This window comes from Myxine glutinosa, chromosome 1 (assembly GCF_964187855.1).
Source record: "Myxine glutinosa chromosome 1, kmMyxGlut1.1, whole genome shotgun sequence".
NCBI lineage: Eukaryota > Metazoa > Chordata > Myxini > Myxiniformes > Myxinidae > Myxine > Myxine glutinosa.
The window spans coordinates 45,006,448-45,017,168 of NC_136261.1; the positions used below are offsets into that span (position 1 = coordinate 45,006,448).

Here is a 10,721-nt window from a genome sequence, read left to right on the forward strand (position 1 = left end):
ACATTCGAATTGAGACGGGAATTCTGCATCTGCATCTTCTTTGCATCTGCTCACCAGCGGACGCCGTCTTGGAGGAGCCTTCTCACCAGCGGACGCCGTCTTGGAGGAGCCTTCTCGCCAGCGGGCGCCGTCTTGGAGGAGCCTTCTCGCCGTGGGACGCTGTCTTGGGTGGTGCTTCACTGCCGAATAAGTGAATAGCTTCGGATCCCTCCAAACAACCGACAAAAAAAAAAAAAAAAAAAAAAAACGTGAGTATTTGTACGTGGTATTTTTCTCATTGGCAATTTGATGTGCGGTGGTGATATTGTGTAGTTCGTGTCGTATTTCCCCAACAGAGCGTTGTGTTTGAGCGTTGTGTTTTGTGCCTTGTCTTATGATAACTCGTAGCCAAGCTATGTCGACCAGAGAAGTGAGAGTTCAACCTGATCATGTTGACAGTCGCGTGGGTGGCGATGCGAGCGACGCAATCAGCCTTGACCCAGTCACTAAACCCGATATGTTAGGAAGCGATTCCATCATGACTAAATGCATGCGTTCGCCCTTCTGGACCGGGCTGACTCCGGTTCAACAACTTGACATGTATAACAGGGAGAATGACAGGGCAGAGGCAGAGCGTGCGGCAGCAGAGAGAGAGCGTGCTGCGGCAGCAGAGAGAGAGCATGCGGCAGCAGAGAGAGAGCGTGAGAGAGAGAGAGAGCGTGCTGCGGCAGCAGAGAGAGAGCATGCGGCAGCAGAGAGAGAGCGTGAAAGAGAGAGAGAGCGTGCGGCAGCAGCAGAGGCAGCAGCAGAAGCTGAACACGTCAGAGAGCATGAGTTGCGAATGTTGACTGAACGACCGCGGGCAGAGGGGTCTGCTGCAAGAGTCCCGGAAACTGTTCATGTTCGTTTGCCGGACTGGACGGGAGACACGAAGCCAGAAGCGTATCTGGAGATGGCGGAGAAGTTGTTGGCTGCAGGTGGCATTGATGAGAGCTTGTGGGTCGGCCATCTTGTGAGCCATCTATCTGAGAGGGCGAGGGAGGTATATGCGAGGATGGCAACCGAGGACGCAAACAAATACAGGGCATTGAAGGCCGAGATTTTGAACGCCTATGCGGTGTCCGCATGTATTTATAGGAGAAATTTTTTCAGCTGGACTCGTGAGTCCAGTCAAACCTATGAGGAACATTCGCGGGCCTTGTTGGAACAGCTGCAGAGATGGTTCAAGGGGAGCAAGGTTGAGTTACCTCAAGCGGTTGCGGAACTCCTGGTGCGTTACCGTATCGATCAACAGCTTCCGCCTGACTTAGCATTGTTTCTTGTCGACAAAGACACTGTTTCCTTGGCAGACTGCGTCAACCTTATTGATAAACATGTTTTGGCATGCCAAATGCTGCAAGTCACGCAGTCGCGTCGTAAGACGGAGGAGTCTGTGATCAAGACCGCCCCCCGTCTGCCCGGCGGCTGGATCGAGGGGAGGGGTTCTCCGATGCCCTCCACTGGTGGCGGTCGCGAGCCGCAGACCAGGGCAGGGCCCTGGTGCGATTTCTGCAAACGCGTGGGGCACGGTGAAAACCGCTGCTTCTCTAATCCCGCTAGTCCGGCCTACCGAGGCAACCCTCCTGTTAAGTCGGAGGGAGATCAGTGGAGCTCATCCGCCGGGCCCTCGCACACGACGGTGGCATCGGTGACCGAGGTCACTGCCACCGAGGCTAATTCCATTCATCCACTGTACCAGGATTATTCAGGGACAGCCTTAGTGGGTGGCCCTGATTCGATGCTGAAGTTTGAGGCCCAATACCTTCGGGATACTGGGGCGACACGGTGTGTTCTCCGGGCGGGGGTAGTTCCGGCCTCTCAGATGCGTTATACCGGCGAGTATACCCTCCTTCGGGGCATTGACCGGGTTCTTGGCCGGTATCCCCTTGCCCTCCTCGAGGTCCGGAGTGACATTTTTAAGGGTCCAGTGACCTGTGTGGTGGTACCCTACTACCCGATACCCGGGGTCTCCTTGCTGATTGGCAATGATGCCATGGCCAGGGAGGAGTCATTGACTCTGACCTGTGGGGGGGTCACTAGATCCCAGAGTAAACAGGCGGAGAGAGTGGCGGAGTCAGACATATCTTCACTCTGGCCCGAGGAGCCTAGCGCCTCGACTCCAGTTCCCGACGGTGACGTTGCGTCAGCTGAAGTCCACCCGAGCCTCCCTTCAAGCCACCCTCAGGTGCCGTGCTCCTCAGGGACCGCTCCCGCCATGTCGCGATTCAGCAGGAACGCTAATGCTAAGGTATATGTGGGAAACCTGGGCAATGGAGCAGCGAAAGCCGAGCTAGGGAGGGTCTTCGAACATTACGGACCACTCCGCAACGTATGGGTTGCTCGAAACCCACCTGGATTTGCAGTTGTTGAGTTTGAAGAGCCACGAGATGCTGAAGATTCGGTCAGAGCCCTTGATGGAAGGTTAATTTGCGGATCGCGTGTGTGCGTCGAGATGTCGAATGGCATGTCGCGGCGGCCTCGTTTCAGACGCCCTTTGGTCCGCAGGCCTTTCGACCCGAACGATCGATGTTACCAGTGCGGTGAAAGGGGTCATTACGCATATGACTGTTGTTCTCGACACCGGAGGAGTACCCGCCGCTCTAGGTCTCGGCCCGTTTCCTTCCTGTCAACGCTTCCCCCAACTTGAGTTTGGCCCCCTTGCCTCTCTATTGTGCTTTGTGTGAAGTGTAACTCTTGTAGGGTAGATATTAATGTGGTGTATGGTGTTAAAATTTGTGTGTGGGAAAAAAAAAAAAAAAAAAAAAAACCAAACTGGTTCATTGTTAACCTGTTAATGCCTGTTAATTGCCTGTGCGTTAATAATTGCGTTATTGTTGCGCTATTGCGTTGCGTTGTATTGTTGCGTTGTTGCGTTATTGTTGTTAATAAGTGTTAATAATTGTTAATTGCGTTAATTGCCTGTTAGCGATTACCGCCATCATCTTGCCATGTGATTTGCACCTACTACAAATACTGGTTTTAAAAACGCCGTCTATTCGACGGGGTTTTTACTTAGGGGGGGAGGACTGTGAGAAACCACCGGTGAAACCACCTGTTCTCACCCAGATTTGGTGCCCCGCCCACCGCGTGACGTGGCCTCCTTGGAGCCTCACGCGATCGGCAGGCGATTCGGCACGTGATTGGTGGAGAGTCCAGAGAGCGCGGTCGCCATCTTATGCAACGGACGCGACTCGAAGGCTGGGAGTGGGAAATAGATAAAGGGATTTCCCTTAATCTTCACGACCGCCGCGTTGGGCTGATCGTTTACCGTTCTGTATTTTACGAGTGAGTAACTCCGGAAGAGAACGAGTGATTCCCGGATCTCGTGGATTGGAACCGTGAGTCAGATATTGCCTGCGTCGTGTTGGAGCTGCTGGCCGACCGTTCCTGCAGGCCTTGTGCGGTGTATTCCACTCTGTTACCCTCCGAGTCCCGGAGATCGTCGATTGGAACCACGAGTGATCTTGCCTGCGTCCTGGTTGGAGCTTCTGGGGCCGACAGTTCCTGCAGGCTTTGTGCAGTGTATTCCATTCTGTTACCATTTATGGTTTTTGTTATCGAGCCAATAAAGCATCGTGCCTTACCCCTAGAAGGCCGATTAAAACACAATTGTGTTTATTGAGTTCTCTCTGTCCACTCCGTGGACTACTTGAAGCCCGGACATTAACGTCCGTATTCCGTGCTGGGAACCATTTCACAGCCGGGATCGCGACAATATATATATATATATATATATATATATATATATATATCCCTATTCGTTCTTTCCTTTGCTCATTATGTACAACATTCGCCTCACTGTCAGTAGGTTTCTATTTTACCCTGTGCCTCCATGCTCTTCTAGGAGCCCAGATTGTGCATGCAAAATAACTCTTTCCCACAAATCCACGAGCATGGTAGAAAATGACCAAGCTGCAGACCTGTCAGATTATAACATAAAAACTACTTTAATCATTACCACAAACAGGATTTTTCAATAAACTCCAAATATGTTTTCATAATCTCTCTCTCGCATGAACATTCATAACATAAATCGAGATAATTGATGGAAGAGTTCTGCATTTTGTTCAAAGGACCCGTTGTGCTTCATTTTCGCTGGCAGTTGCCGATGGTGCAGTGACATTCAGAATCTTGCAACGAGGGTGTAGAAGTACAGGAGAAATGCGAGCAGGCCGAGGATATACATGACCAAGAGAACAGTATGGAACTTGCTTCCCTGCAACACAGTAAAATGGATGACAAAATTAAATAAAATGCAAGTAGTTAAAAATTCCACCTCCCTAAGCATTACATACAACGAGATGAAGAAGTGTGACGTTAACCATCCGGCTGCCCCAGAATATCATCAATCCTATATAATAATACGCTTATTCTGTTCATTTCTTTGTCTGTCTATCTGACGATTTTCTCTAAAACTACGCGACCAAAGACCAAAAAACCCATTTCATTATCAAGGTCTTTGTCTAAGAATTTCCGGATACATGTCTTTTTGCAGCATAGCTTGTAGGGCAAACCCCTCCAGAACAGTGTCTGTCTGTCCATATGTATGTATGTATGTATGTATGTATGTATGTATGCATGTATGTATGTATGTATGTATGTTTGTATGTATGTCCCTCACAAATGTACACCAATCAGAACTGAGGATCTGGTCACATTACATGGGTGATGTGATGTGATTACGTCTGTGATGACATTACCGCATAGGACGGCTGACTCCACACACCGCATTTTGATTCCTATGCCTTTCAGGCCGAACATATTGTAACGATTTTGAGAAGTGTGTAACGAATTTGAGAAGTGTAACGGTTTTTGAGAAGTGTAACAATTTTGGAGGAAGTGTAACGAATGTGAAAACGTTACAATGTGAACGTTACAAAAGGATGGTAACACCCTGTTAATGTAAATAATGGTCGCAGCCGTCCTCCTAGTTAATTCCATGAAACTTACACGCAGGTCACGATATATCTTTTAAATAGTGTATTTCCTTATTCCATGTAGGCTAAATATGTGTTTCCCACTAGATTGACTTTGCATTGTATCAAACAAAATAAGCGTAGGCCCTTCCAATTTCCCCAAACATCTCCGCTCTCCAAAGTTCCTTTCAAAAGGGGAGTTGTTTTCAATCCCGCAGGCCGCCATTGCCCATGTGCTTTGAGTCGGAGAAGAAAGGCGTGTCTCCACCTCGTCATAAGAGGGAAGGAGTGAACCAGCCCTAACAGCCAATCAGCACCGCGGTGAGCGACCCGGTAGGCGTGCCCTCGGAGCCGGCGGCTTGATTTCGCCCGAGGTGATAAAAGCGACTGTAAGGGACTGCTTTAGGAGATGACCTGGGAGATGAGCAAAGAGGCGGCACCAAGAGGAGCGGTGAGATGCGAAACGCTCCAAGCCAAAGAGGAGAGGTACTCGGCAAGGAAACCAGCTTTGGAGAGACGCGCTGAAAGGAGGGAGACGGCTCCACCACAAGAAGAGGAGCAGGTGTGCCGAACCAGCGCGTGACGTCTACCGCAGCGGATACGCGACGGAGGGTTTTCCCGCCAAAACCGCGAGGAATTGCGAGCTGCTGCCTCCCGACTTTGCCTCCCTCTCAAGCAATCCACCTCAAGCCCTACCTGCCTGCATTATCCCCTGTGTAAGTGTGAACGTCCTGTCCTGCTCGTTGTCTTGGGGTTAAGTAAAAATGAATAGTGTAAGTTAACGATTCGCTGTGTTACTGCTTCTTCCATCCATTGCTTGTGTGTGTATAATAAATCTGTTCTTCCTCCGTATTATTCTTCTTCTTCTTTTTCATTCTCTTTCGGTCGCTTTAGAGGTTTCCCGATTGAATATCTGTGGGGCGATCTGGTCAACGTCGGGTGGAATCGGGTTCTAATCGGGGAGTAACTGTTCGGACGCGGTTAAATACACCACCGCTCGGTCAATATAACATCTAAAGCCGCGTCTGTAACAATATTGTCAAACCTGGCGTATATCGCAATCACCACACTCTACCTTCACGTTTTTCATCCAGTATGAAAAACAAGTAAATCGATTGTGAAAATGACCATCAAATGTCAAAAGCAAAGACGTTACGGGTCTTCCAACGACACAGTACGTATAGGCCTTAGGCTTCATGCCTTTATGCCTCACATTCAGGCTGCTTCGGACAAGTTAGCTCATGTTTCTTAATACAGTAGTATCGCTTTCGTAATAATAATAACGTTAATAATAAGAATGTATTAAATATAATCGTAACACTGTAATCCCTTTGGCGTGACTGCAAAGTTCTTGGATTGAAGCAGTGTATGGTTCATTGATGATGGTGGTTCATTGCATATAGAACTAGAACGGCACTCAGTAGAGAGCATCCCTCCGCCAGGTACGTTTTGTATCCCACCGATAGGCCAGAATTGGATTTGGACCTGAACCAAAATCTAATCGGCTTGTTATTGTCACCTCACCAACTCGTCCAGTAGGTTTTGTCATACCTAGTCCATAACTTTTTTTAAATATCATGTTATGTATCGCTTTTCGCCCAATCTCTCAATGGTGAAGAATCACTTTAACAATAATTAATAATAATAACTAGAACTGCCACTTTAAAACTGCTGGCAGTGATGACCGGTTTACTCGCACCCACTTTTGATGCAACCCCACTGTTGATACAACCCCACTTTTCATACAACCCCACTTGTGATACAACCCCACTTTCATTGGACATGCTTTGACACAACCCCCTTGGATACAACCCCGACACACACACACACACACACACACACACACACACACACACACACACACACACACACACACACATCCCCCCTACCCCCTCCCACACACACACCCACACCCCTCCCCCCACACACACACCCCTCCACACACACACACACACACACACACACCAACCCCCCCCTCCACATACACAAACACACCCCACCCCCAACACACACACACACACACACACACACACACACACACACACACACACACACATCCACACCCACACACAAACACACTATCCACACCCACACACAAACACACATACCCACACCCACACACAAACACCCCCACACCCCTCCCTCCACACACCCATACATATCCACACAAACGCACATCCCCTTCCACCCCACCCCCTCCCCCACATACACACACACACACACAAACACACGCACACATCTCTACACCCCCCCCACCCCAACACACACACACACGCACACACAAATCCCCCCACTCCTAACACACACAAACACACATCCCCCCTACCCCACCACACCCCTCCCCCCATACGCACACCCCTCTAAACACACACACACACCAACCCCCCCCCCCACCTACACACACACACACATACACACACACACACACACACACACACACACATATCCCCCCACCCCTAACACACACAAACACACACATACATCCCCCCACCCCCAACACACACACACACACACACACACACAAACACACACCAACCCCCCCCCCCCCCCTCCACATACACAAACACACCCCACCCCCAACACACACACACACACACACACACACACACACACACACACACACACACACACACACACACACACAAACACACATATCCACACACACACATCCACACCCACACACAAACACACATATCCACACACACACCCACACACACACCCACACCCCTCCCCCCACACACACACCCCTCCACACACACACACACACACACCAACCCCCCCCTCCACATACACAAACACACCCCACCCCCAACACACACACACACACACACACACACACACACACACACACACACACACACACACACACACACACACATATCCACACAAACGCACCTCCCCTTCCACACCACCCCCTCCCCCACATACACACACACACACACACACACACACACAAACACATGCACACATCTCTACACCCCCCCCCCCCCACACCCCAACACACACACACATGCACACACAAATCCCCCCACCCCTAACACACACACACACACACACACACACATCCACACATGTCAATCCATGCACTGATTGCAGAAAAAGCCATTTTAAAAAGAAAATTAACCTGAAATTGCAGACAGAATTATTTATTTTATCTGAGAAGCTAAACGCTTCTTCTTCTTCTTCAGGCGATCATAACTTTGAGTGAAATACGATCGAGTTAAAAATAGTCAGAATTGGAGCAAATCTGTTTCATTCGTTTGTTAATATGCCTCACCTATTGATAATTCTGCAATTGGAATTTCATTTGTTGTTGAAATGACCGCGGGAGATCGCGTTATCGTGAGCACGTTCTGGCAGGGACAAATTGGTGTGTTTCTTCTTCTTTCAACAATAAAGACTTATAGCTTCGCGACCGTACATCCAATCATCTTGAAATTTTGCACACTTGTTACTCTTCATGACTTCTACTACAGTATGAAGTTTCACGTCGATCAATAAAGCGATTCAAGAGATATCCATTTTTTTAAAAAAAATCGTTTAATTAACGATATCTGCTAAACCACGTGACCTATCGCAAATTCTAAAACGAAATTTTAGTAGACTGACATGCTGAACAGAACTGTGAAGTTTCTCCTCGATTGTATCAAAAATGAGGGAGGAGCTACGTTTTAAAGGTTCATGCTTTAAACCGTCATAACTCTGCAACCATGTGTCGGATGACGTCGCCCTCGCTGACTTTTTTGTTCGTCATGGGCATGCGATTCTGCTTGCAAAGTCTGACCTCGATCTGTTCAGCCGTTGCAGAGAAAAAGGGATTTTCGTGTTTTCACGAAAAACAAGATGGCGGCCGAACCACGTGACCTGCGACGTCATAATTACCATTAAAATATTCGACAGACCGAGTCCCTCCTATGGTGAAAATTTTATCTCAATCGGCCCTATTATTGCAGAGAAAATGTTTTTTAAAGGAAATTAAAACTGAAAATGGCAAAAGCACTGGGAGATGTGGCCTGGGAGGACAAAATGGTGTGTTTGTTCTTCTTTCAACAATAAAGACTTTAGCTTCGCGACCGTACAGCCAATCATCTTGAAATTTTGCACACTTGTTCCACCCGATGAGAGCTACATTGTATTAAAAATTCAAGTCGATCCATGCAGTGGTTCAAGAGTTACAAGCTTTTTAAAATTTAAATTCCATTATTTATTGCGGCCAAACCATGTGACTTAAAAAAACGTCTCAAGTAACGATTAAACATCCCCCCATGAGGAACATTTGTGTAAAGTTTCCACTCGATACCTCCACAAATTATGGAGGTGATTCCATTTCTAGTTTGAGATTTGAAAACGTCATAACTCTGAAACCACGTGTCGGATGACGTCGTGCTCGCTGACTTTTTTGTTTGTCATGGGTATCCGAATACGCATGCCAAGTTTGGGCTCGATCCGTTCAGCCGTTGCGGAGAAAAAGGGTTTTTTGTGTTTTTTCACGGAAAACAAGATGGCGGCCGAACCATGTGACGTATGACTTCGAAAATTTTCGCATTCTGAGTTTTTTTTAACTAAGCATCTGGGGGAAAAATCTCTTTTTCGGGGGAGAAAAACTGTGTTTGACGAATTCTAACCTCTTAACGTTAGCATTTTTGATATACTCAATACACATGTTTTTTGTTCCCGTTGCAGAGTTCTTTAGAATGAGCCATTCCTCAAATTTTTCCATTGAGCCGTTTCGGAGATACAGAGGGGCAAAGTTGAAGGTGTTTTACAAGATGGCGCCCATACCACGTGACCTATGACGTCATCATTAGCATTAAAAAATTCTACGAGCCTAGCCGATCATTTGATGAAAATTTCCTGTCAATCCGACCAGCGGTTGCTGAGAAACTTAATTATGAAGTTTTCGGAGGTGCAAAATAGGGTGGAAGAATAATAATAATAATAACTAGAACTGCCACTTTAAAACTGCTGGCAGTGATGACCGGTTTACTCGCACCCACTTTTGATGCAACCCCACTGTTGATACAACCCCACTTTTGATACAACCCCACTTGTGATACAATCCCACTTTCATTGGACATGCATTGACACAACCCCCTTGGATACAACCCCGACACACACACACACACACACACACACACACACACACACACACACACACACACACACACACACACACACACACACACACATCCCCCCTACCCCCTCCCACACACACACCCACACCCCTCTCCCCACATGCACACCCCTCCACACACACACACACACACACCAACCCCCCCCTCCACATACACAAACACACCCCACCCCCAACACACACACACACACACACACACACACACACACACACACACACACACACACACACACACACACACACACATCCACACCCACACACAAACACACATATCCACACCCACACACAAACACACATATCCACACACACACCCACACACAAACACCCCCACACCCCTCCCTCCACACACCCACACATATCCACACAAACGCACATCCCCTTCCACCCCACCCCCTCCCCCACATACACACACACACACACAAACACACGCACACATCTCTACACCCGCCCCCCACCCCAACACACACACACACGCACACACAAATCCCACCACTCCTAACACACACAAACACACGCACACATCCCCCCTACCCCCACCACACCCCTCCCCCCATACGCACACCCCTCTAAACACACACACACACACACACCCCAACCCCCCCCCCCCCCACCTACACACACACACACACACACAAACACACACACCAACCCCC

At 48.4% G+C, this 10,721-nt stretch overlaps 1 protein-coding gene across 1 annotated transcript in view; it reads right to left on the bottom strand.

The window, feature by feature from the left end:
• Positions 1-3,941: 3,941 nt before the first annotated feature.
• FRRS1 (ferric chelate reductase 1) overlaps positions 3,942-10,721 on the bottom strand; it is a 123,782-nt gene continuing 117,002 nt past the window's right edge. Inside the window, exon 16 of the mRNA XM_068110647.2 lies at positions 3,942-4,234. Within this exon, the coding sequence (XP_067966748.2) occupies positions 4,142-4,234 (93 nt within the window). The 3' untranslated portion in view covers positions 3,942-4,141. The remainder of the gene's footprint in view (positions 4,235-10,721) is intronic.